Source organism: Barbus barbus (assembly GCF_936440315.1).
Source record: "Barbus barbus genome assembly, chromosome: 11".
NCBI classification, from domain to species: domain Eukaryota; kingdom Metazoa; phylum Chordata; class Actinopteri; order Cypriniformes; family Cyprinidae; genus Barbus; species Barbus barbus.
This window is the reverse complement of record NC_136739.1, coordinates 13,558,387-13,586,337: the sequence shown is the minus strand read 5'-3', so window position 1 is coordinate 13,586,337 and position 27,951 is coordinate 13,558,387. Positions and strand designations below refer to the sequence as shown.

At 36.9% G+C, this 27,951-nt stretch overlaps 2 protein-coding genes across 3 annotated transcripts; one reads left to right on the top strand and one right to left on the bottom strand.

Moving 5' to 3' along the window:
- Nucleotides 1-319: 319 nt before the first annotated feature.
- LOC306876572 (centrosomal P4.1-associated protein-like) lies at nucleotides 320-10,501 on the bottom strand. 2 transcript variants are annotated; one of them, XM_079427862.1, is made up of 15 exons: nucleotides 10,382-10,501; nucleotides 9,041-9,430; nucleotides 8,667-8,781; nucleotides 8,359-8,506; nucleotides 8,180-8,267; nucleotides 6,392-7,697; nucleotides 5,566-5,689; nucleotides 5,234-5,399; nucleotides 4,873-5,127; nucleotides 2,872-2,944; nucleotides 2,548-2,729; nucleotides 2,015-2,155; nucleotides 1,027-1,111; nucleotides 827-947; nucleotides 320-744 (listed from the first exon to the last, which is right to left on the bottom strand). In XM_079427862.1, exons 2-15 carry the CDS (start codon nucleotides 9,404-9,406, stop codon nucleotides 552-554), a joined length of 3,363 nt encoding a protein of 1,120 aa, XP_079283988.1. In that variant the 5' UTR covers nucleotides 9,407-9,430; nucleotides 10,382-10,501; the 3' UTR covers nucleotides 320-551. The 2 variants fall into 2 exon arrangements, with proteins under 2 accessions (XP_079283988.1, XP_079283989.1); XM_079427863.1 differs by having other exon boundaries at nucleotides 391-744; nucleotides 2,548-2,705; nucleotides 10,382-10,500.
- A 905-nt stretch (nucleotides 10,502-11,406) lies between these two features.
- On the top strand, nucleotides 11,407-27,734 carry LOC306876571 (guanine nucleotide exchange factor DBS-like). The gene is made up of 29 exons (XM_079427861.1): nucleotides 11,407-11,581; nucleotides 15,555-15,638; nucleotides 17,341-17,455; nucleotides 17,529-17,619; nucleotides 18,172-18,285; nucleotides 18,359-18,475; nucleotides 19,032-19,181; nucleotides 19,281-19,405; nucleotides 20,089-20,203; nucleotides 20,313-20,432; nucleotides 20,592-20,783; nucleotides 21,015-21,206; nucleotides 21,485-21,629; nucleotides 21,698-21,762; nucleotides 21,920-21,999; nucleotides 22,131-22,197; nucleotides 22,442-22,557; nucleotides 22,686-22,755; nucleotides 22,873-22,965; nucleotides 23,458-23,550; nucleotides 24,048-24,173; nucleotides 24,284-24,505; nucleotides 24,906-24,998; nucleotides 25,103-25,181; nucleotides 25,294-25,351; nucleotides 25,422-25,543; nucleotides 25,630-25,695; nucleotides 26,581-26,690; nucleotides 26,775-27,734. Exons 1-29 carry the CDS (start codon nucleotides 11,500-11,502, stop codon nucleotides 26,850-26,852), a joined length of 3,180 nt encoding a protein of 1,059 aa, XP_079283987.1. The 5' UTR covers nucleotides 11,407-11,499; the 3' UTR covers nucleotides 26,853-27,734.
- The last annotated feature ends 217 nt before the right edge of the window (nucleotides 27,735-27,951 follow it).

Here is a 27,951-nt window from a genome sequence, read left to right as displayed (position 1 = left end):
TATAAATGCATCATTCATTCATTCATTCTTCCACACTGACTGAATCAATCATTTCTTTTTGAACCTTGCCTTATATATTCACAGATATTCTATTCGTGTTAGAATAGAAAAGAGTCCTGTCCAAACTGTTGCTATAAAATTAGAAGCACACAATTCCCTAGAATATCATTATATACTTGAACATTAAGATTTGTACTCATAGAAATGACTAAAGTAGTCAAACGTGTTCATTAGAAGGGGGTGACCCAATACTTTTGGCAATATAGTGCATGTCCATATTCTCTGAGGAATTATGAGTGATGGGAATCCACCATACCGTATAGTTAATCAAATGGCACCAAGCCTATTTTATCTTTCTAAAAGTATCATTTAAAACTATAATTACCTTTTCATGTAACTCTGTTAAACAACATACAAAGATTTATTTTTACAGAAATTACACTCCAAATAAATACTTGACACATTTACACAATGCAGATATTCTTTCACTAAATTTAATTCAAGTCCATTTGTTTTCCTTTCATTTAAAATAAAACAATATTTTGGGTCTTTCATGCCTTAGTGTCCATAATGACAAGACCCTGTGCGTCTTTTAACCGCACACGTCCTGTTGGGTATTGTGTCTCTTGCCGTCCATCTGAGTAAACTGTTTTAACCGTACCATCTGGATACTCCCGTCTTTTGAAATCTGCAGTGTGGATCTCTTGCTGACCTGTGTTAAACTGGATCACCTTACTGCCATCCCTGAAAGCAGAATAAAAATGGTGTGACTTTAAGGTGACTCTTTATTATAACACTTTGGAGTTGAGGGCTATGAGTTGCTCACGGATTCAGCTGTATTATTGTTCCATCTGTGAGAACACTTTCCTCTCTTCCATCAGGATAAAGTGTCTTGACCGTCTGATCGGGGAAAGTGATTTCCTTACGTCCATCAGGGAAATGTTTCTCTGAGATAAGACAGAGTGGAAGATTAAGACTTAAAATTTTGACTACTAAAATTTCATTTTGAAAGAAATTCAGGCCCACCTGTTTGATTATTAGGAAACTGAAGCACTTCCATCCCATCCGGATAGGTAATGTGTGTGGTCTGAGCTTCTGCATAGTAATAAATCTTTAAAAAAAAAAAAAAAAGAGACAAATTATAATGACTTCCTGATTTTAAAGCTGCAGTCCGTAACTTTTTTTGGTTAAAAATGATCCGAAATCAATATTTGAGCAAGTACATAACCAGCCAGTGTTCAAAACTATCTCCTTCCTTTAGCCCGATTGACAATGGTTATCTTATATAATGTTTTCTAGTTTGAGTGGTACTGATAGGTTTTCGCGGGAAATTTGAGCATGGCACTGCATCGTTACGTCACGTCTGTAAATAAAGAAGTTTTCCCAGCTAGTAGGTTATCGCATGCGAGGATCCTGCAGGTGGCAGATAGTTTATAGCCTTTTCTCACAGCAGCTAGAACAATTAAATGTATCATTTTGATAGCAAATTGTGATCGAGAAAGGATTATGCATTTATGAAACAAGAAAACCAGTTCGAAGGGAGCATAGTTTGCTTTTGGGGTTAAAAGAATTTCTTAATATGAAATTCGAATGGTATGACAATTAGAGTTTAGACTACAGAAATTGAAATCTACACGCTAATACACACTATACCCATAGTCACGCAATGCTGATGTTGTTAACATTAATAATTTGAGAATAAAGTATAACAATAATACAAATTTGCATGGTTTGATGTGATATGAGCTAACCGAACGTTAGATTTAATCACTATTTTCAATTAGGCGACAGAAGCAACTTGCGGACTGCAGCTTTAAATTCACTTATTTTCAATTGCTAGTTCAAAGTCAAAATCTCTTTATACTAAAAACCTTTGCACAACTTAAAACATTTAGTGCCAACATTTAAAAGTGGAATATTTTGTTTGGGTTTTTTTACATATAAATAACATCCATTACACTGGTGCTAACGTCGTCATAAGAATACTTTCATAATTTCAGAGTTTATTCCTCACCACTCTTTGATCAGGCATTGTGTGTTTCACATCCCCATTGAAAAACATGACTTTGACTGTCTGTCCATCTGCAGAAAGCTCTTTCCTCGTGCCATTTGGAAAAACAACAAGTCGGCCTCCATCAGGAAACACCTTCTCAATCTGAAATGTATGAATGATTTTACATTTACATTTATTCATTTAGCTGACGCTTTTATCCAAAGCGACTTACAATTGCTATATATGTCAGAGGTCGCACGCCTCTGGAGCAACTAGGGGTTAAGTGTCTTGCTCAGGGACACATTGGTGTCTCACAGTGGATTCGAACCCGGGTCTCTCACACCAAAGGCATGTGTCTTATCCACTGCGCCATCACCACCCCATTTTAGACCCTGAATTCCATTTGAAAGTGGACCTATTGATAATTTATGTAAAGGAACCATAATTTCTACAATTTCTTAATTGATGCGGGTTTCTGTGGCTCAGTTTTGTTTGAAATGGCATTCCCTTCAATCTGGAATTTGTTGAAACTTTGAGTAGGAGCTAAAGAGTACCTTGTCTGACTGTGTGATCTCTTCCTGTTCCTTCTCTGATTGTTCAATGGCAGAGAGCGAGTTAATTAGTGGAGCATCATGGTTCATCTCAGTCGTAACTAGTCCATCCGAACACTGGGTTTCCACTGTACTTGGCTCATGTTTGAAGCTGATACTCTCTTTCATTTGTTCAAGGAAAAAAGCTGTGGTGAATTAATTGAGAATTATGCTACATGGCAATCACAATGTAAGAACAAATATATCTAAAAAATATTTTTTTATGGTTAGAGCCACAAAAAGAATGCATTAGTGATCTTGATGAATAATACTTAAGTATGATAATACCAGAGTTTGTGAGAGGGATCTGTGTCTCTGGACTTCCCTTTCTGTTGCTGTTGTTTGAACTATGAGAGGGACTCTAAACGCATAAAAACATACCAAGACATAATAGTGAAATATTATACATGAAATATTACACACATTTATAGGCATGTTTCTAAGTTATTTAAATAAAAAATACAACTAACCTAAATTGGTTAAGTGTTTATATACTGCCGTTCAAAAGTTTGGGATCAGTAAGAGTTTTAATGGAGTCTCTTACGCTCATTAAGGCAGTATTGATTTGACAAAAATACAGAAAAAAAGTGATATTGTGAAATATTATTGCAATTTCTAATACTGGTTTCCCATTTTAATATACTTTAAAATAACTTATTTCTGTGATGCAGCACTGAATTTATTAATCCAGTGGATGAATTAATTATTAGCAATTAATCCAGTTTTCAGTGTCACATGATCCTTCAGAAATGTTAATATGCTGATTTATTATCAGTGCTGAAACTGTTGTGCTGCTCAATATTTTTTTGGAAACTAATTATTTTCTTTGAAAAAAAAAAAAAAAAAAAAAGTTAAAAAGAACAGTTAATTCAAAATAGAAATCTTTTCTAATAATAATAATAATAATATAAGCTTATTAATATAATCTAACTATCACTTTTATCCGTTGAATGCATTCTTGCTGAATAAAAGTAATGATTATTTTTATTTTTTTAAAGGGGAGGAGGGGGGGAATTACTGACCCAAAACTTTTGAATAGTATTGTTTGCTGTAGCACTGTTAATAATAAGCACTGTTCTTTTTAGCTTTTTACTTATCAAAGAATCCTGAAAACATATCACTGGTCCCAAAATATATTAACATTGATTATAAATCAGCATATTAGAATCATTTCTGAAAATTCAGCTTTGCTTCACATTAATAAATTACACTTAAGTATTTTAAAATAGAAAACTTTTTTTAAATTGTATTTGTAATTGTATTATTTTACAAGATTAGTTTTTTTCTGTATTTTTGATCAAATAGATAGTTGCATGCGAAAGTTTGGGAACCCCTTGCAGAATTTGTGAAAATGTGAATTTTAACAAAATAAGAGATCATACAAAATGCATGTTTTTTTTTTATTTAGTACTGTCCTGAGTAAGATATTTTCCATAAAAGATGTTTACATATAGTCCACAAGACAAAAAGAAAGCTGAAATTATTAAAATAACCCCATTGAAAAGTTTAGGAACCCTTGGTTCTTAATACTGTGTGTGGTTACCTGGATTTTGTGTTTTGTGATGGTTGTTCATCAGTCTCTGGTTTGTTCTGAACAGTTAAACTGAGCACTGTTCTTCAGAAAAATCCTCCAGGTCCTGCAGAATCTTCAGTTTTCCAGCATCTTTTGCATATTTGAACCCTTTCCGTTAATGACTGTATGATTTTGAGATCCACCTTTCCACACTGAGGATGATTGAGGGACTCAAACACAAAAATTAAAAAAGGTTCAAACATTCACTGATGCTCCAGAAGGAAACACGATGCATCCACTGGGATTTTTCTGAAGAACAGTGCTCAGTTTAACTCTTTAGAACAAACAAGGGACTCATGAACAACCATCACACACACACAAAAAAAAAAAAGTCGTAGATCATCCAGGTACCCCCACACAGTATTAAGAACCAAGGGTTCCCAAACTTTTGAATGGGGTTATTTTTATAATTTCAGCTATTTTTTTTGTCTTGTGGACTAAATGTAGACATCTTTTATGTGAAATATCTTATTCAGGACAGTACTAAATAAAAAAAATAACATGCATTTTGTATGATCTCTCTTATTTTGTTCAAATTATTCACATTTTCACAGATTCTGCAAGGGGTTCCCAAACTTTCGCATGCAACTGTACAGCCCTGATGAGCACAAGAAACCTAAATTAAAAATCTTACTGATCCCAAACTTTTGAACGGCAGTATATGTATAAACAGATGGGTTCTGAAAATCTTTCAGACTTGCCACTTCTACTCTTACCCTGGAATCTGTACGTTTGGATCCAGTACTAGTTTTATTGCTAGATGCAGAGAACCTTCCTTTTTCCTTCTCTTTCTCAGCACTCTTCCACACACTGAGGCGCAGTTTCTCCAGTGTCCGCACTTGGTCTCTGAGGGACGCGTTCTCTGCACTCAGAGCGTCTACCTGCTGTCGGAGACGGCTCTGTGTGTTGCCCCAACGAGACTCTCGTTTGCGCAAATCCTCCTGCAGCACATTTAACTGCTGCTTTAGAGCCTGATAGACATAAACAGTCACATTTAAAACACATAAACAACTAATTATAAGCAAAATCGATAGTGTCCATATGATACTTTCCCAAAAGACAATAATAAATCCAGACCTGGATCTCATCTCGTTCTTGTTTATCAGGTCTTGCTCTCACAGTTGCTGCATGCTTTTCAAAAAGCTTCCTTTCACGCTGCAATTTCTTGTGTTCCTCCCTTTTAAACTCCTCCCATTTTGCAATTTCCTCCACCCTCTTCTTTTCAAATTCAGCCTTTTCTTTTCTGTATGGGAAAAATGTTTTTTAAATAGTTTTCAGATCATATGTTTTCGGCATGACAAATAACTGTACATTCATATTCCTAAGGCATTTGCAATTTACCTGTGAACAGTAGAGAAATATATAAAAAATATACAGCGTATTTGAACAAGAAAGATAAGGGACTATACTTGAGATTATCTCTTGTGTCCTGGTTTTCCTGCTTTAGTTTGGCCAGTGCTGCGTTCTCAGATTTGAACCTTTCAATCTCAGTTTCCAGCTCCACCAAACGCTCACGAAGAAGTCTTGATTGAGCTGAAAATAATTATGTTTCAGGAATTACTACGTACTTTTTCAACATTAATAATAAGAAAATATTTCTTCAGAGCCAATTCATCATATTAGAATGATTTCTGAAGGATCATGTGATAGAGAATGGAGAATGGCTGCTGAAAACTAACTATGCAGTCACAGGAAAAGTTAACTAATGGCAAAGCTTACCTAATGTATTAAAATAGAAAACATATTTAAAATTGTAATATTAGTGTTTTTACTGAATTTTTGATCATAAAAAAACCCAGCCTAGGTGAGCATTAGAGACTCAAATGTTTAAAAAAAATTCTGACCACAAGCTTTTAAATGATACTGTATATCAACATTTTAATTTGTACTAAAAGCTTTCATAAACTATAGTCAAGTCATCTATATTTCTATAGCACTTTATACAATACAGATTGTCTCAAAGCAGCTTCACTGAGATAAACAGGAAAATAGAAGATTCAATGCAGAGAATCACACTTGCTGATACTGATAAGCAGAAAATTATATTTAGATTTACAACCAATAACTGATAAATGGTTTATATTAAATTCTATACTGTTTTAACTAGATAAAATAAAACACTAAAACAATTTTTCAAATGAATTGCAGTAAACAATATTGTACCAATATATCGTGCATTCCTAGCAAAAAAAAGTGTTTTCTTTCAAATAAGCCCATTTGATAGCTGTATGTTACCTGCTCCTTCTTCAATGGGCACGCTCTGTGGTTCCTGAACCACTATTACCGGAGGAGAAGGTTTAGGCTTGAACGCTGGAAACAGCTTTGATACCAACTGGCATGTCGGTGGGGCTTCGTTCCGATTTCCAACTGCATGTGGACTGCCACCTGCTGGTTTTACCCCCTTAGAGAAAGCAACCTTCCTTTTCAGAGCCCTTTCTGATGGGGATTCCTCTGCAGGACAACAGGACTCCTCCTCAGGTTCATTCCAGGTATCATCATCATCAAACTCTAACTGGGCCCTTGATTCTATGAGAGTAGAGTCTCCATTGGTACTCCTCTCATCCTCCTCTGGACTGCTGGCACCATCCCTGTCTTGATAGGTGCGTTTATCATAAGGCAGAGTGGTAGGCACTTGAAAGCAGTGAGTTATGGGTGGATTGGGAAGGGGTTGCAACCCTAAATTACTACTCAATGAGTTGTCATCCAACTTTTCATCAGTTTCCTCTTCGGAGAACCCTCTCTGTTCTTTCAGTCCTATGCTAATGATGTCTCTCTTGTTTGTAGGAGGAACTGGTGCACTAGGACCCAACATGGGTTCAGGAGTTACTGCAGGACCTTGACCACGGCTAGGTAGTGCAGATTGACTGGTCGCTTTGATAGGCGTGGAGGAGAGACGCCTGCGGTCTCTCTGAAGGAGAGTGCTGATGAAGGATGAGTTGCTGGAGAAGGATATTTCATCCGCTACTCGTTCTAGCAACTCAAACTCTCCAAGTTCGACACACTCACGCTGGTGATCTTGTTCCCAGCACTGTCTCCGCTCTGTGAACCACACCTCAAATGAGTTTTCTGCAACACGTGCATTATCCTCCACACCACTACATTGTCCTTCCTTATTGCTGTCTGCTGTGGTGACACTGTTGATTTTCTGCTTGGACGAGGGATCGGGTTTATGTTGGAACTGAGCTGAGATGGGGCTCATATTCTCACTCTGGTGTCCAACAAGAACACGAGGTTGAACGGTCATCTTGGTGACTGGCGCTGTGGTTTTATTTTGAGGAATATTCTCTTTGTTGAGCACAGCAGTCTTACGTTGGATCACAGGATGTGTTGATTTTAAGCCTTCGGTTTTGTTTTTGACAGAGTTCTTGTTGGACCTCATGTTCAGGTGTTGGGAAACTTTTGGATTTGGACATGAGGGCTTGGGTTTAGGTGGACTTTTTCTGTATGGTGGCACAGCGGCTTTTCCCCTGGTAAACCTGGCCAGACCTTCTCCTCGTTTAAGAAAGGGTCTTTTCACCTTCACGCTTTCAGCCGGAGCATTCTACATAAGTGAATATGAAAAAAGACAAGAAGAAGATGAAGCCAATCCAAGAAAAAAAAAGCTACAAAAATGCAATTAATATTACACTTATAATTTGTTTGGTCAAATGTCTGGATCTCAAAATGTGCTTATAAAATATAGCAAAACCTCATAAATCGAGTTTTTTTTGTACCTCAGAATCAACACTTGACAAGTTTTGATGGTGTTTATTACTGATTTCATAATAGAGCAAGCGAGGCAAGGCAAACGCACACCTTATGAGGTGCAAGTTGAAGGAAACAATATGAATCTATTAGAGAAGAACAACTGCACACTCACTTAATATTTATTAACCAAAGTTTCGGCTAGTAGCCGAAATATTACTGATTCCAAACATCATTGACATTTTCTCTTCAGTCTTCAGCTAGACACATCATTCTCAACATGAACATTAATTCATGCTAAGGTTTGTACAGTAAGTAACCTTGTGTTCTGTAACAGACCTTGCCTATCAGTTTCTGGTCTTCCATCTTGAGCTGCTCTTCCAGTATTTCTTCAAATGTTCTCCCACCAAACCCCGATTTGATAGGTCTAAAATGGACACACACTTAACACTTTAACCAGGCTGACACACTGCAGTTGTCCATTGCATTGTATTCAATCTTACAGTTTTGAAGTTTACCTGTCTTGTGGCTCTGAGTCACACACTTTTCTGTACATAGTTTGCTCTTCAATAGTGGACTGAAGTGATTCTTCATAAATATGATCACTGTCGTCATGTCCACTGTTCATCTCCACCACACTTTGTTCCTGGTTCCATCCAGTGATCTCTAGAGTGGCATATGAAGAGAGCCAATCAAATCTCAACCTGTCTTACTGGTTATCAACCATATGAAGTGAAGTTTAGCCCTCCCAATCTTATGTATATTTATAGTGTAATAAAATGCTTTTGGGTAGAGATGAATGACACGTGTAGCATAAATCACTCACCTGCAGTATTCTGTGGTGTTCCCAGAAGTCTTTGTGGTTCATGTTGTAGTCTAAGCAGCTGTTCCTGCTGGTGAGCTTTTAGCTGCTCTTGCATGCGATGTTGCATTTGCTTCAGCTGGACAAATAAATAAGCTGTTAGATTACTATCAAAACTAAACATTAAACATTTGAATAACTGGTGCTTAAAATGCAACAATAAAGAAATGCATTCTTAATAAGAAATCAAAATGTACATAATTGTGATAAAGAGTAAAATACCATAATACATCCAAGAAATTAACCATGATTAAAATACCCAAGAAGAAAATAACAAGCAGAAAAATTTTAATAAAGCAAGATCATTGCAAAAGTAATAACTGAGGTCCGCAACCCACCTGTTCAAGCTTAGCTATTAAAGGCAGATCCAGTGTGTTTCTTAACACATCTTGAATACTCTGCATCTCACTGTTTAAAGATGCATCAAAGAGCTCAGTTTCCCTGAGTGTCTTGCCACCTCCACCCGGACTGCACACATCCATGCTGGCACAGCTGCTTCTCCGGGAGAGGGGCAGCGGGGCAAACTGACAGCTGAAAGAGTCGTCTGGATCCTGAACCACCAGACTGCCGCTGCTCCGGAGGGACCCTGAACCGGCTTCTCCAGGGGACCTGTTTAATATCACCCCAGCGCGGGAGCTGTCCGGCATCCACTGGGAAAGGAAGTGAAACTGCCCTTGCTGGAGTCCAGCTGGAGACGACATCATGATGATGCTGACCTGGCTCAAACCCTAAAAAGGAGGGTTCACAAATACACGTTAAAACTGTTGGTCATGTTAACTCCATTGTGTGGAGTTATTCAGACAGAGAGGGGATAGATAAGAGATTAGAGTACTATATTACTTTATGTAGAGGGGAGTGAGGTAAACTGTGCAACCTTTTACAGTAATATTTCCTGCATTTAAATGCAAAGCTCATTATCATTAGATGAGCCATATAGTTTTAGAATATTTAAGATACATTTTACCCCAGGGTTTAGGAAATTTACTTTCCTCATGTGCATCTCGCTGTATATCATGTGGCCCCAAAAGAAAGGGCCCATAACAATGTGCAGTTTGCGAGATTAAATGATTCTTACGCCATAAAAGTTTAACTTTCAACATTGACTACAACAAATATGTTATCATTAGGTACACTGTAAAGGGAAAGTTTTATGCATTTATAAATAAACAGCTACAGTCTTGTCCCAAGAGCATTGAGTTGATTAGAGGTCATTTAACTTTGCCAGACAATTATTAGAGATGGACTATAACTGCATTAAAATTAAAATACCAAGCATCTTATGTTTATCCTATTCCGTAATTTAAAAAAAACGCTCTGTTTCAGGTAGACAACACACTCAAGTAAACAATATCTGTCTGTTAGTAACGTTAAGTTACTTCTGAAGCAGCTGCAGTTGACGTTAATGGAAACCACTGAATATAAATAAACTGAAATGACAGACTAGCCGTGTCTTCAAGTCTAGTATACTGTCAGTGAAGAACAAAATCCTGTCTGGGTAACGTTAAGTTAGGCAGCACAGTTTTAACACCGTGAATGTGTCCGTCAATTATTTAACAGTAACGTTAACGTGATTTTAGGAAACAGCAAGATTGTCAGCTTTTTCAATTATAAAGCCAGATTTCGATGCAACTTATTTTTTTAAAATCGGAGTTATTTTTGATGAAGTGAATATGCCATACCTTGGTTTGGGTTGCCGACTCGGGGATTTAAATATTTCAGCAGTTGACGTCTGAAGTTTGGTAGGTTTCGAACGATACCGCCATAACAAAGCGTAGCGCGCGAGACTGACGAATGAACCCGCAAGCACCGGTGCATGATGGGAGTTGTAGTCAGAAACCCTGTACTATGCTCCTCCCTTCCGTCGTGGTTGCCAGGGACTCACAGCTGTGGTGAAGGCTTTAATATTATTATTAATGAGCTTTGAAAAATAACAAAGGAAAGACAGGATTGATTAATAGCCTATTCATAAATAATATTCATGAGACAAACGGAAGAAGATTAATATTTATGAGCTATGTCATTTCAATATGTAAGGTTAAACATTAAATTCCGCATTTACTCAATTATGTCGGCCTACCACCGAATCAAAACTCAAAGTATTAGTAAATGATTTGTGAAAAACAAAGTAATTGTGTAGTCAATACATCCCTAGATAGAGTCGAGGGATGCGTTCAAGTCTCAACAATTAGAAAAAATGACCTCGGTATTTGAAAAATCCTGGCTATGGCCCTGACCAGCAGCATAGGTGAGAACCAGCAGCATTTCTCTCAGAAAATATAAAAAATATACAGATTACGTTCATGGCGAATGTTCACTTATAAAACCCACAGCAGATTGTATACTGACCACTGCAAATCAGTTTCAAACATGAGCCTAAGTTTGTCTGAGTAATCTTCACCTCTATTTATATCTGTTGTAATACTAAAAGGGTGTCATCGTTGACTTCTAAATGTTCTGCTCAACGTTTTGTTCTGTGTAGCAAGAAAATCAATTACAGTCAGTAACATCCTTTTCTTTTTCAATCTCGCCCTCTTGCCTCCAGGTACATTGTGGTGTGCTGTAATATCAGAAACAGTCCTGGTGATGGCGCCAAAGTCCTCACTGGAGCAGCATGTCAGGCCATTCTGTGCACATGCGTGTGAGGGCCTCTGACTGTCTGACTCTGTATGTCAGACTGAGCCCCTCCCCCGTCTCTCTCTGTGATGCTGATGCTGAATTGCCCATCACTGAAGGGCAGAGGGTGATATTCCTCCCATAACGTCCACTCTATCCGTCCTCCTTCCCTCTGTAGTGAAGGATGGCGATGATCTGGATGCAGACAGAGAAGGCGGTCGTGCAAGAGCTACAGCGCAGATTGAGCAATGTCGCTCACAGCATTGGTAAGAACTGTGAATGAGTATCTTGTTTGTCACTCATCACGCAATTATTAAAGAGATGCTTGGTTCTGTTTACATGCAATTCAATGTTGAATGCTTTTCAGTGGTGAGGATTATTCACCTTTTGAATGAGAACAGCATAATCTTATATGTAGATTTTTGAAATTTTGGTCACTTTATGGTCAAAGTATCGGCCAAATGATAGCCAAGCTGATATTTAGAACAATAGTATTTTGCTTGTGTGATACTGTTTAATTTAAATATTATCACTGTAAAGCCTGACACATGAAATAATAGTCAAAAAAAAAAAAATTTTCTTTTTATATTAGTTTGTAATGTGAGATTTTTATAAGAGCATAACTTTGAATGCATATAAATGTTAAATATATGCATAATGTATATTATGCAAGACAATGATGAGTGATGTACAAAAAAGCCAATTACTGTATATTTGATACACACATTTTTTACATACAGATTTTTCTAAAAAAAAAAAATGTTGAATCGCTTTAGTCCAGTAAATGTTCTCTTAACATAATGAGAAATGTTCTCATAAAAATATTAATAGCAATTTTACTTTCTAAAAAATAATTAATGATTTTACTGCAAAAATACATGTGTACCACAATCTGAATGTGGAAATTTTTACAATTATACTGAAAAACCTTTTTCTTGTTAACTATGAACCAAAGTATGAACTGTCAATCAGACGACAGAAGGCATGTAGCAGATTGTGTTCAACAGATTTTTCAGCAGTTTTGATCATGGTGATCACCTAGAAGCCTTTAAAATGTATCAAATATACAGCAGGAATTCCAAAACTGATTTCTCATCGTTTAACAGTGGGATATTACTGTAAAAGAACACATGAAAGATATTTCTCAGTGACGTACAAAACTGCCCTGACTATACTGTAAGTCTGTGTCAAATGTACTTTTCTACTTGCCCTCATTTTCAAAAGCATAGGCTGAAAGAGATTTCCCAAAAATGCTCCTGTGAGATTCATGCTGGGGGTGACTTGACTAAAATGTGTGTGTTTGGCAGAGTTACCGCTGAGTACAAAAACAGATACCATAAAACACAGTTTTCCACAGCAGCAGCAGCTTGCTGCAGTAGTTAGTACACTGGCTTTAGGTAAGCATGTATGTTGTTTAACTACTTGCTGTTCTGAATTGGAGTTTAGTGGTTAATGCTTTAACAATAGCAGTAAATTATTTGAGTGTAGTACCATGTAGTATCGTAAAGCGTAAGTAAAGGAACAGTGTGAGATCAGGAATCAGACGACAATAAAGGGGAAAGTTATGCTGAGGAAATCCAGAAAACGGCTTCCAAAACAAGACAATGAGCATGGACAGCTTCCTCTGGTCCCGCTGGTACAAGAACAGAGTGAGTGAAATCATGTTAACACATATGTTCAAAATGGTTGTCCTGTACAATATTTTTTTAAATATTTTTGAATAAAGTCTCTTATGCTCTCCAAAGTTGAATTTATTACAAAAATACAGGAAAAACAGTAATATTATGACATATTATTACAGTTTAAAATAACTGTCTATTTTAATATATTTTAAAATGTAATTTGTTCCTGTGATGGTAAAGCTGAATTTTCAGCATCATTACTCCAGTCTTCAGTGTCACATGATCCTTCAGAAATCATTCTAGTATGCTGATTTGGTGCACAACGAACATTTCTTATTATTATCAATGTTAAAAACAGTTGTTCTGCTTAACATTTTAGTGGAAACTGTAATTTATTTGTATTTTTTTCAGGATTCTTTGATGAATATAAAGATCAAAACAAAAGGACTGATTTGAAATCTTTTGTAACTTCATAAATGTCTAAATTTAATGTGTCCTTGCTAAGTAAATAGTAAAGTCTGACCGACCCCAGACTTTTGAAAAGTATGTGCAGTGTAGTTTAGAAAAGTAATGAAAAATCTCTATTTTGTACTTTTGTAATTATGTTGTGGTTGTTTTGTTGTTGTTTTTATTACAAATGATATCATTTGGCAAAATTCCACAAGTTTGTGTAAAACCTTATGATCGTGTTCTCCAATGTGATTTGAGAATGACCCAAAGAGCATCTTAAGCTTCATCTGACAATCTGTACAAAGGAGATTTTTTCTGCACTTTTTTCATTAAGATAATGCTCTTTCTTTAGAGCCATTTATTGTGACATGGATTATATGTGCTTGATGTTTTATTTTTTGTCTGAAGTTTAGTTTGACTATTTTTGCCCACAGAGACTCCAAAGGAAAGGGCGTATTTACATTTCCATGTGTCTGAAAGAGATGGAGGGAACTAGAGAGATTTACCAGACTAAAAAGACTTTTTCTTCTTTTAAATGTTATCTATTGGTTTGAATGGCTTCTGAGTGGCTTGGTCTGAATTCAGCTCTTATCTTTCTCTCCGATCGCACTCAGATTCCTCTTGTACCAGAGAGAAACCAACCAAACAGGGTTTCATTCATCCACCAATGTGATGGGGGAAGGGGCTCCTGGGGGGCGGCAGACTCTTTTTGGGGTGATTGTGCTGACACATACAGACATAGAGAGTGGAAACAAAGGAAGTACATTTCTTTACAGTCAGTGATCAGTCTGTTATCAGTTATAGAAATGTAGCAGGTGAAGGGAACCTGTGTATGTGCGTCAGGAGACCAATCCATTCCAGGAAGTCAGTGTGAAGGTTGGAAATGAGGAGAGAGAGAGAAAGACAGAGAGAGAAACAGGAAGTCATTAACTAGTGCACCTGTCTCAGGTAGCTCATTCTCAGGCCGCTGCTTATGGTTACAAGACGACCAGGGAGTTAGTTAGATATTAGACAACAAGTGTAAGAGGTAGCAGAAAACAGAGGGATGGATGTACGGAACGAAGGGAAAACGGTTTGCATTCCTCTAGCAGAGGCTGAGAAATATTACCGCTTTTCCAGACGTTGTCACTGGCTCCAAAGTAAGTGAGAACTTTATTTTATTTAAAATATATATTTTATTAATTAATAAATAATATTTAATAATAATAGTAACCTCTATTTATTATTTAATAAAAAAAATACAATTATTAAAAAAAAAAAAATTAATGGTACTTACTACATTTGTTATTTTACTTTATTATACTAAACTAAATACAACTGATTAGAATTGAGAGCAGGCGAGAGAGACAGTAGGTGCATTACTTAATTGTAACAGCAAAAAACTAATATTAAAATGTCAATGTATAAAAGGTGGGCAGCATTAGGCGGTGGGAGAGCAATGCAACACAGAACAGGTGAGCACTACTATAACATTCAGCTGAAATGTGACAGATGACCAATGTGTGTGAACATCCTAAGGATGTGAATCTGACTCCAGTGGAACAACACACTCTTATTTTAGAAGAACAAAAGAAGGAAATAGATATATTCTCCCTCTTTTCAGACCTCTTTCGTCATTCACTTTGAAGTGCCGCTTATAATATCTAATTGGTGTGAGGGTTAAAAAAATACAATTCTTAATCTTGCAGAATAAAAAGCTTTGGAGGCTATAAAATGTATAATGGAAGGAAATCGATAGGAAATCACCTACTCTTTTCTTTCTAAAAATGCGTGTTGCTATTGACCAGAGCATGGGAATGGCTTTGGGCAAGGTTTACCTCCCTCAAATGGTAACATACACCAGCAAAAGACACAATGCAGTCAAGACAGTAATATATTAGTGTGTGTAGGGTCTTCTTACCTGTGGTTAGCTTCTTCACCTGTGGTTTATTTTATCTTATAAGTAACAATAATAAGTGCTGTTTTTTTTCTCTTTTCGTTTTATTTGCTGTTGAGCAAGAAAGGAACTGCAAAAGAGTGTTAAGTTAATGGGTGATACAGTGGGATGATTGTATTAAACAGGTTACACTGAAAACTTGAACACTCATGTTATGTCATTCTATAATGTATAATGTTATATTATGAATGTAGATGTGATGTTAGTGTGCCTCGTGTGTGTTTGTTTCAGATGAGATCATGCAAAGGGAGTCTAGTCCTCTCTACGCTGCTGACATCATCACTGAGCTCAAGAGACAGTTTGTGTTCCTGTCTGGTAAATATTATTTACATTATATATGCATTTCTTTATTTATCCTTAAAACCGAAATATTATATTATCCATTATTGCTTCAAAGGGAGTTTTCACACTTGGTCCACTTAAAGGGATATGAGTTAGATTTTCTTTAAAGAGGACTCTAGTACGAACACCCTGTGTTCTTTTCTAGTAAGAAAAGACCCTTAATTATATCTCAATTTTGTCTAATAGATTCTCATGTCTTCTTAATTCTTGGATCTATTTCCTCAAAAAGACCCCAGTAGACACTCATTCATGTTCCCTTTAAAGATTTGGATCAGATCTCAACAAGGTCTCAAACTGTGCTTTCAATATTCAATTCTTCAGAGACTAAATTATAACAGGAGCTATGCCATAAGGAATTTAACTCATACAGCACATTTATAGTATATTACACTAAAACACTTGTCTTTCCTTTATCTCAATGAGGGTAATCAAAAATGTGTAATGTAAAATATATTGCACTATAAAAAACGTTTTTGTAGCATGTAACAGGTTATAAACACTAGTGTGCGTGAACACGAAAGAGTGTACTTGTGTGTGTGTGTGTGCGTGTGTGTGTGTGTGTGTGTGTGCGTGTGTTTGTGATTTGTTAGTCAAAAATCACCTTCCATAATTTCCTGCTTCTGTCTGAAATAGATGGCTGGATAATTCCTCTGAACTGAAAATGAAAATGAAAATGAAAATGTAAAAAGCAAGGGAAAGGAAAAATGTAAAAAGCAAGGGAAAGGAAAAAGATGTTCTGGGGTTTAGAAACTTTGTTGTGATGTGGGCATGTACATACACTGTAGCTTTAAAGTATTCATCTGAATTATGTTGTTTTTGATGACAAGTTGTTACTGTTAAACTGAACAGAGTAAAGGATGCTTGCACAATTTCTGTCCTGTTGTCATGGAGACAGGGAGAAGAAGGCATGACTTGCCAAATTTATATTTTTGTCACATGGGGATCTTCACCCAGTGGCTTTCTCTTTCTCTCTCCATTCCATCATTACCACCTTAACACTGAAACATCACCTTGTATCTTCATCCAGATTTAAAGGAGTGAACAGATAGGAAGATTGGAGTGACATTTTTGGATCTCGCTTTGTACATTGGTATAATCATAGTTTCTGTCCTGAGGGAGTACTGACAACACTAATATGTCGTACTCTCTGCAGTGCCTTCATTTTGGCTGCAGAGTTTATGGTTATATTTATTAGACTTTTTGAGGAGAGGCGCTCTCACTATATTAGAATAATTATTTTTTAACCACGTTTCTAAGCTATAAAATAGTCAAAACAAACCCACTTACATGGGAAGGATCCAAACCTAGAAACCAGGATATCATAGAGACTTGGTCTCTTTTTACAATATTACTATTTACTGTATTTATGACCAAATAAATGCAACCTTGTTGATCATTTGAAACATCTTTCAAAAACATTCAAAAATCTTACAGACCCAAAACATTTCATCAGTAGTGTAGCTGTCACAGTACTCTCAAACAGTAGACACAGCATACAGGTGGCGTGAGCAGGTTTTCATAGGCTAGCCTGTGTGCTAATTTAAGATCTCCGATGCATGCCAACACAGAAGACAGCATGGTTTCTGGTATTTATTGCCCCCTGCTGTTTGCCTGTTGAACACATCAGAGGACCAGGTTTTTCCTCTTTGATTCTTCATATTTCTGTCTGTTTTAGGGGGAAGAGGACAGGATGGAAGCCCTATCATTATCTTTCCAGAGTTCCCTTCTTTTTGTGAAATTGGAGACCAAGAGTTTCGTAATGTTCTTACCTACCTGACAAGTATTCCCAGGTAAATACACACATTAGCAAGCATGTTTGAATATCATACAGGCTGACAGCCGTAACGTGTGTTTCTTCACCAGTCTGAGTGCAGCGGGTGTGGGCTACATTGTAGTCATTGACAGGCGTAGAGATCGATGGACGTGTTTAAAGGGGACATTACTGCGTATCTCAGTGAGTCTTGACTCTAATATGAATGCACACAAAACTGTTTTTGAAGGCATAGTTTACACAAAAATAAGAATTTGCTGAAAATGCCCTCAGCCATCATACAAACAGATTTGGAGAAATTTTGCATTACATCAACTGCTCACCAATGGATCCTCTGCAGTGAATGGATGCTGTCAGAATGAGAGTCCAAACAGCTGATAAAAATATCATAGTAATCCACAAGTAATCAGCAAGCCACCAGTCCATCAATTAACATCTAGTGAAGCGAAAAGCTGCGTGTTTGTAATGATCAAATCTGTTATTAAGATGTTTTTATCTTTAAATCACTGTTTCCAAGTTAAAAAAGAGAGAAATGTGCACAGATCAAGCACTATTTACAAGCATCTAAAACAGATTGTAAATTTTTTTTGGGGGGGGTAAACTATTCCTTCAATAGCCTTTTTTTTTTTTGCAGATATTTTACACACATCTGGATAGCTTTTGTCTAAAATGTATTAAAATATGTCTTTAATATATTTAATAGCAATTTGAGTGCTTTTTTATGTTTGTGTGTAGGGCTGGTTTCCTGGTAATCTTCGGCTTGTTCTGGTGCTGAGACCCAGTGCTATCCTGCAGCGAACTTTGTCTGATGTGTTCTTCAAACTCCACAAAGATGACTTTAAAGTACCGGTGAGTAATCTGATTGTTGTGTTATATTAGTGTCATGTCATTGTAAATAATGCGGCCTGTGTGTGTATTAAAGGTTATCATGCTAAGCTCACTAGCTGATCTGCACTCTTATATTGAGCGGAGTCAGCTGACACAAGAACTGGGTGGCTCTCAATACTACTGCCACAAGACCTGGATCTCTCATCGCACAGTAAGAACAATACACACCTTAAAGGTGCACTCACTAATTATTTAGGTTATGTTGCATTATTGCAGTTGTCCAGGGATGAATTTCTCAAAAGCATCGTAAGCTTAAGTACATTGTACATTGAAACCAATGGATCTACGATCACCTAAAGCTTACGATGCTTTTGGGAAACGCAACCCTGGACTTATACTGATGCCTAGTGGTTTGGATGGATCATCACACAAAAGCTAATTGTTTTGCATTACCAATTCATAAGTAGAAATGCAGAATTCGCAGTTAGCTGTGAATAATCAGAGGGATAAAGTGAAATAATATTCATGATACATTACATTAGTAATATTCACCTTTTCATAGTGGCCACCATAAGACAACCTGCTTCATATAGAGTAAAACATCTTTTGCCAGGCTACTGATAAGTCTTTATGTCATTTCAGTGTACATTAAGTTTATTTTAAAAGTAATTGTACCACATTTAAAACCTCACAGCATATACGAAACAAAACAAGTTAAACCAGTAATATACATCATATGTGAAATTATCATTTCTTTGTGCCGTTAGGATCTTGAAAGCTTTGCTGCTTTAGTGAAGAGGATGGCTGAGAGACTGCAAGTGTTTGGCAGGGAGCTGGCAGACACAGAGCTCCCTAACAACCTCCTAACAGCCAGCAATCTGCTCAATGCACAAACCAGCAGAAAAGACAGTTTCAAAGTATGTAAAAAGCTGTTCTTAAAACATTCAATATGTGCCACCTCACAAATTCATTTTTAGCTAACAAAACTATTCTTTGTTTCACTGTTTTCTCTTTAGGAAGAGATGGCAGGAGCTCTAAGCCAAGGACGCAAACTCTTGGAGAACATCAGGGAACCGGTCCGCAGAGATCCGGACATCAGTCTAAACCCTGATCAACTAGAGAATCTTGCTATAGTGCACAGGTACGTCTGTGAGTCTTTCATAGTTGAAATCCTCTCAGTTCCCACTAGTTTTTTTTTTTTTTACAGTGTACCTTCATCTTGGAATGATCTGCAGAATGATTGCAAGCATAATAGTCAGGTATTATTACATTGGCCGAGTGGTTAGCCAATCATGTGGGGGTGTTGCCTCCTCTCACATCTTCACGCTTACTGTATATCTCACCATTATCTCATACTCTAAGCAATTTGAAGAGCACAACTAGGTGCATTTACACTTCAAGGCTGCATTTATTGTAGTATTATTCCTATACTATTATAGTAAATATTAATACTTTGAATTAGTATTAATATGAATTAGTATGAATTTTATATTTATATTTTCTTATTTCATTTTTTACATTTTAGTTCAAATGTTTATATACACCTATTTCTATATATTTCTATATAACCATAATTTTTATTTCAGTTTTAGTATTAGTTATTTTTGTACTTCAACCTAAACTTATTTCAGTTAGTTGTCAAAGCTACATTACTAATTTTCATTGAATATTTTTAATAGATTTAGTTTCAGCTAACAATAACAGTTCTTGTAGTATTCACACTATTTCATCTCATTTGATAATATTTGTTTTGTATAATGTATGCACTGTCAGTTATTTCCTGTTTATTTATTTTTCTCTCTTCTATTCCCTGTTAACTTACAGGCTGTTATCCCAGTTAAATGAGAGCTCTACAGCGTTTGATGAGTTCTGGATTCAGCATCAAAATAAACTGGATCTATGCTTGAAACTCTGCCAATTTGAGCACAACTTTCAACAGGTCTTGCATTTTTAAAAACATTCTTACTTATATAGCTTATTCTTATTACTGCTAAACATAAGATTCATTAGTAACATTTGCTCTGTTTTTATTTGCTACGGTCTTGTAGTTGCGGACAGAGCTGGAGCAGACAACAGACACGCTGAATGCTTTCTCAGACGTTGGAATAAGCTCTGCACAAACAGAACACCTCCTTCAAGAGCTGACCAATCAAGAGAAGAAAGCCTGTGTGAGTCTCCGCCCATTGAATAATCTTAGTGTGTTATGCTTACAGTCACAAACGTGCATCCACACACCTATATGCGTGAATGTGTCAGTCTAATTTATATGAAAGCTTCCAATAACCCTTGTACCTCCTCTCTTGCTAACACACTTCCTTTCTCTGCAGGAAGTGCTGGACAGAGTAAGGTCTGTGGTTGCCGAGGGCCAATGTTTGATTGACAGCTCTCAGAATGTTGACAACACTGTTGCAGTGAAATGTAGTGAGCTACAGAGAATGAGAGAGAATCTCACCCAAGAGCTCAAAGACAAGAGGACCATGCTGACACAGGCTATAGAGCTACATAGAAGATTGGAAATGGTGACTAGAAATACATGCACATTTATGTTTATGTATAATATATTAATTCCACTAACCTACACCACCCATAAACCATTATAGTGACGGTGCTTAAACTCATCACCTTCACATAGTTGCACAGTTATATGCAAATTTTCAGCAAACACAGACAGACACACATAGCACACTTCATACTACTGTGTATGCAAATGTCTTTCCAGCACGTTCCGTTCTGTTCCTTTTCGCTTTTAGGTGTGTAAATGGTGTGATGATGGGATTTACATGCTAGCGGCACAGCCTCTTGACAAGTGCCAGTCACAGGAGGGGGCGGAGTCAGCACTGTCTGAGCTGGAGTGTTACCTGGAGACAGCCAATGAGAAACAGCAGTGGGAGATCAGCACAGTTTGGCTAGAATATGAGAACATATTGAACAATGAGCTCAGGGTATGGCAATATGAAATCATAACAATGCCTGCAATTCATTTATGATTCAGATTTGATTCAGTTTATTTTTTAGCAAAAAGAAATGGGAAAAAGATAGTTTGCCAATTATTTTTATTTATTAATAAAAAAAACTGTAATTAAGACATTTTTACATCTTTAACAAATAAAAAATGCAGAAAATGTGATTGTGATTCTGTATTTGTGGTTTTAAAAAAGTGTAATGATGTATAATGTATTATATTGTGTTATATTGTATACTGTAATGTGTAATGGGACAGGAGCAAGTAAAGCGTGCATTTGAGAAGAAAGCCTCACTACAGGAGATGTTTGAGAGGAGGAGGGTCAGTCTGAAGAAACTAGCAGCCAAACAAACACGACCTGTCCAACCTGTGGCCCCACGACCAGAGTCTCTCTCATCTCCTGGTATCTATCTATCTATTTGTCTTTTTTACGTGTAAAATGGAGGTGATTGGTTTATTTCTCTCTTTCAGCTCACAGGGAGCATGAGAACATCTGTATTAGTGAGGACTCAGACAGCAGGGTGTCCTGTAAACAAGTATGTCTAATTCATCTACAATGCCTTTAGTGTGTCCTATCTTTTTAATGATTTAAAATCACTTTCTCTGTATAAGCAATTGATATATACCTCTCTTTATTACAGTGAACACTGCAAGTGACTTGACTGTTACTCAGTAATGAATCTCTTTGTGTAGGTAAACTCTGATCAAGTTGACAGGAGCAGTCGCAATCCTTCTATATCTGAGGAGGAGGAAACCCTGGCTGTTCTGCGCAGGTCAGTCCAGGGTTAAGGGTCGAAGAGGAAAGAGGGGAACACATATGTCTTGCTAGACCCCCTGTAGTGTAGTCATTAGCTGAGCTTCATTGTGTGTGTGTGTGTGTGTGTGTGTGTGTGTTTATTCACAGGCATGTAATGAACGAGTTACTAGAAACAGAAAGAGCATATGTGGAAGAGCTTATGTGTGTTCTGCAGGTGAGTGAAAAACGGTAAATTCTTTCATAAATGAAAATGAGCTTCCATCAAGAAAATAGTGCTTTTTATTATGTAACTGGACATATTCTGAAATATGTAGGCCATTTGGCCTATAAAGACCACTTGGATTTGGGAGGTGGATGTGTGTTGTGAATGTTAGAGCAAGTCTACATCGAACTCTTGATTTTAAAAGAGCCATGAAAATCCTGTTTGCCATGATATGCCCTCATTACATGTGTTATAGGGATATGCTGCAGAAATGGACAACCCCTCCATGGCCCCTCTCATCCCTGCAGCCCTGCAGAACAAGAAGGATGTGTTATTTGGGAACATGCAGGAAATTTATCATTTTCACAAACGGTAAGCGCTTCTGGGGGGCATGCCAGATCTTCCTTTCTGAAATTATTTGGAGAGTAAAAAAATAAATCAATAATAAACAATTCAAGATTCATTTGAACCCATGTTTCTTCTATCTTGTTCTGTCTCAGAATATTCCTCAAAGAGCTGGAAACTTACACTGACTGCCCTGAGCTTGTGGGCCGCTGCTTTCTAGACTGGGTGAGTTTTATATAACTGGCAAGAAAACAAAACTAGAATTAAACTATTATGAAGAACTTTTTTGGGAGTTTATTTTTCTCAGTGATTCTCAGATCTTTGGTAATTGTGGTTGTTTAGATGGGGGAGCTGCAGATTTATGAGAAATACTGTCACAACAAGCCTCGTTCTGAGAGCCTCTGGAGGCACTGCTCAGACTGCGTCTTCTTCCAGGTACACACATACATATCTAACATTATACTACCATAAAACTAATACTCGCTTAGCACTATGCAGTGCATTTACAGTGCACATTAACAAAGTTCTGTACACATGTAATATTTGAATAACCATCTACATTTGCCCCAAAGTTCACTGTGTAAAATACTGTATACTACAAACTAATGTCCAGAAGTCATTTGATTTCTAGCATCTTCTTCTTCACTTATTATTTGATTGCCCTACCATAAGAGTTTTTTACAAGATTGTATTAACAATGCAAAAAAAATATTGGTGAATACTATCGTGTTTTCCATGCTTTAGTTTTAAATAATAGGTAACAAGCAGCACTAAATACTGTGCAGAATGCAGTACTCTTGTTTTTCAGTCGAAACACATGCACACTCACACACAGAAGCACATATACACTAACCGCAATTTGTTGATGACATCAGGCCCTCTCTCTGCAGTTTAAACATCTTTATCAAATTGTGTTTGTGCCATCAGGAGTGTCAGAAGAAACTAGAGCACAAACTAGGACTGGATTCATACTTACTGAAGCCTGTGCAAAGGATCACTAAATACCAACTCCTGCTGAAGGTACTGCATTATGTGTGTATGGAGATGTCATAACTGAAGTGTTTGTTTTAGGCATCTGAATATGGGATAAATGTTGAAATGCATCTTAAATTCAGCATGAAATGAAAATGTACTCTATTTTCTAAATACATGTTGTTCATCTTATTCGTTCATGTATAAATTCCCATTATTTTTTTTTTTTTAATTCAATTCAATTTTAAATATTCTGATGAAAACAAAGACTTCTCTCTGGTGACATATCTCCAAACATTTACTCTGCTTAAACCTCTCCCTCTTTCGTACAATCGACTGCAAACTCACATTCATATCTGTCTTCATCCAATCATAAATCATTGGATCCCTGCCCTAAGTTTTTCTATTTGAATAAGTTTCACTCGGATATACGTCATAATACAGAAGAATAGATCTGTCATTACCTCCATTTCATCATGACTTTAAAGGAGTCATATAATCGATAACAAGATTTTTTCAATGTATGTGTTTGTGTGTGTGTTTAGGAGATGATTAAGTACAGTAAAGGCTGTGAGGGCTCAGTGGAGCTGCAGGCAGCTCTTTCCTCCATACTGGGTATCCTGAAGGCTGTAAATGACTCAATGCACCTCATCGCCATCACAGGATATGAGGTAAAACACATATGCACACACAACTCTCATCTTACCCATTACTGTTCATTAATGTTTTTGTCACTCCTTATTCCACGATATTCCAAGCAATGATCATTGATTCCATCCAGGGTAACCTTGGAGACCTGGGTCGCCTGCTGATGCAGGGGTCGTTCAGCGTGTGGGCGGAGCATAAGAGAGGCCATGTGAAGGTGATGGAGCTTGCCAGGTTTAAGCCCATGCAGAGACACCTGTTCCTGCATGAGAAAGCCCTGCTCTTCTGCAAGAGACGAGAGGAGAGCGGAGAGGGATATGAGAAAGCACCCTCATATAGCTTCAAGCAGGAGCTCAGCGTAAGTGTGTCTTTAGTGTAATAATACTTAGCAAAAGATTTCACAAAATTATGTTGAGTTCATATTGATAAATCACCTCTTTTATGTTAAGTTCTGTCAAGCATGGCATTTCTCCCAAACTGAGGATAATTTTGTAAAATGACATTAAAAATTGAAATCTTTTATTAATCCTAAAATCAAGAAGCATATTTTATAACATGCACAAACTTAAATATTTAAATCAGATATTTCAGAAACATTTTCTGTGGAGTCTATAATTCAAATTTGTGCATGTTTAAGTTGCATATTTAATTATTTAAATGAGTAAGGTCACAAAAAGGGTATTTTCATACTGCATATGTTTATTTTGAAAGGAAAAAATAGCCTGTTTACCTGATGGTCTCTGTTCTGTCTTTGTTAGATGGCTGCTATTGGAATAACAGAGCATGCTAAAGGGGACAGCAAGAAGTTTGAGATCTGGTCCAGTTCAAGAGATGAGGGCTACACAGTACAGGTGAGCACAAGAGAGTGTATGTCTTGAGGTCAGATTTTCTAAGACCGTTACATGTGTTCAGTCTGGACAGATCAGATAACTTGGGTTTATATGTTATTCTGTAGGCCGTGTCTGAGGAGGTTAAGACCATCTGGGTAACAGAAATCCGGAAACTTCTAACAGGACAGCTGGAGGCCTGCAAAGGTATGGACCTGGTTTTAGGTTGGTTTGTAAATATGTAGTTGAGGAGGGTTTTAAATATGTGATTCATTCAGATAACTTGCAAAATGCATCAAATGAATGTTGTGTTATGTAGAGTCAAGTCAACAGAGGGCACCTGAGCAGTTCTCCTCAGATACCAGCTCAAATAACAGGTACGATTACACGTCATCACATTTACACATACATATGTGAGCTAATTTCATAAGTGAAACTCATCTTCAGACTGGTGAGAACTGAACGTAGTAACCTCAGGAGTGGAGGAGTGGAGAAACCAAAGGCAAACGAGGAAAGAGGCAAAGAACTTGAGAACATTCTAGAGCCCAGAATGACAGGGAGAGAAAAAGGTGAGTGAAAAACTCATGTCATTAGAGAATTTTCATTTGGATTGAACTTCCCCTTTAACTTCTTTCTGTTTCTTTAATGGTTACAGGGTCTTCATTCAGTTTTGAGACAAAACCAAAACGACAGGACATCCGGAGTGACCCTACACCTCTAGGTGACCTATTTCAAATATAGAGTCTCATTTTCAAGAGATTTAAATAAAAACGAAAAAAACGAAAATAGGTGATGTTAATAATAACTAATTCATTATCACCAAGGCACCAAGCTGTCTAAAGGGTAAAGCCATGAGCTGATCCTTAAAGGAATAGCTCACACAAAAACTCGTATCAGGTGTGCCAGTCTAAGAAATAACTAAGAAGATGCAGAGATGCAGTCTGATTGGTTATTTTCCTCCCAGAAACAGGGCCACACCCTAACATGGGCGGAGTCAGGTGGTTCAGTACATCAAGCCTGTTTCAAAATCGTAGGAGAGGTACACATACTGAGTACACATGTATGTGCACACTTATGCATAATCCACTGAGATGTAATAGGATAGCATGTGTTTGTAGGTTATATGTGTGTCTTATTTGATGCTTTCTGAGAGGTGCTACGTCTTTGTCTTTACAAAATTGTTTCGGGTTAAGCTCTATCAACAGCATCTGTTACACAAAAAATAAGATTGACTTGTCCCTCAGTTTGAGAGAGAAATTTCTTTACAATGGAAGATAATGAAGCAGGACATTACAGAGGATTTCAAATCAGAAATGTGCAGCAGAAAAGCTCTTTTATTAATTATTCTGTACAAAAATGTTGTATTTGTTGGCAAATTGTCCTTTTATCCATGCTGTTGATAGACATAAACTTGTACTGAACCTGGAACATTTCACTGACACACATCCACGCATGCTCTTTCTGTGCTCTGGGAAATGGTCACTAGTCTGTCTTCTGTCTATCACGGTGAGGTTTCAGTGGTACTGACCTCATTTACATGTTTACCTACAATACAACCCCTATTTGCCATCCTTTTGTCTTTAAACTATTTTCTTCTCTTTCTCAGGTTGGACTAAAGGATCTCTCTCGTTGGATGCCTCTGTGGAGCATGATGGATACTTTAGTGCAGAGGAGCAGGTGACCTCTGACCCAGAAGAGGAGAAGGAAGATAAAATGGTACGAGACCAAGTCTGTTTTTTACTGTCAGACTTAAAAGCAAAAGGGTGTCATGTTTTAGGCATTTCTTTATCTTTATTTCAGTGTGCAGTTGAGCTGCAGTCTGTGAGGATAGAGGAAGAGATCCAGTGTTCTGAAGAGACTGAGGATCCTGAGAAGTGAGAGTTGAGTGTGAATGTGTGTGTATTGCCATTAGTGTACAGCAAATACGCTAAGTTTCATGCATAACTCTTGAAAATAGGGAAATGAGACATAGAAACCATTAACTTTGAAGTTTTGCATACTCTTAAAAATAAAGGTTTCTGGTAGAACCAAAGAGTTTTAATGAATAGCCTACAATCACTTTCATCTCAATGGCAGTGTGACAAAATGCTTTTTTGTCAGAATATGCAGATAATTTTTAAATGGCTGTCAATGGAGAAAAATGACTTTTAGAACCAAACATCTACCAGCAGGGGTCATACTAACCAGCCACAAACAAAAAGTTACTGCCAAAAAGGGTTTTACAGGACCTTTTTATTCTTTAAATCTATAAGAAACCTTCTTGACCAACTGACAAACCTGTAATGTAATATCAAGAACTTTTTGACTCTCCAAAGAGCTGTATACAATGGAAAATGATTGTTGTTAAAACAGTTCTTTGCAAGAAGCTTTATTTTTAAGAGTGTAGTCTTAGAATGCACCAATATAATGTGTTTTACAGAGACACCCGAGCCAGCTCTTTACACACTGTCTCATGCTGTGATACATGTTTCATATCCCTTCAAACTTAGTAGTAATTTCTGTCACAGTAATGATGTCCATATTGGGATATGGCATGTCTATTGTCAATTCCTGTGATCTCTAATGTGAAAGCATGTGACATATCATTGTGTACTGTACAATGCAGGAAACTAGGACTTATGTGTAAAACAAGCATATCATATATGCAGATGTTGTTTCTCAAAGTGACTGTGATCACCCTGTGCCATTTGTATGTAAAATATGTTTACAAATCAATATTGTTTTATATATATGCATATAAAAATAAAACCATAGTTGACTAATGACTTTTGCCTATTTTAATGTATAAAATTTAACAGATCAAATATACACAATGACATTTCCGACTACTTTAATATACATCATATAATGATTTAAGTACGATCATTATATATGCATATAATGTTTCTCTGGCTGCTATAACTGTGTTTCTGAAGCACATTTGTTATAGCAAAAGTTGTGAGAAGACAAACCGATCAGATGTTGATGTTGAGCATAA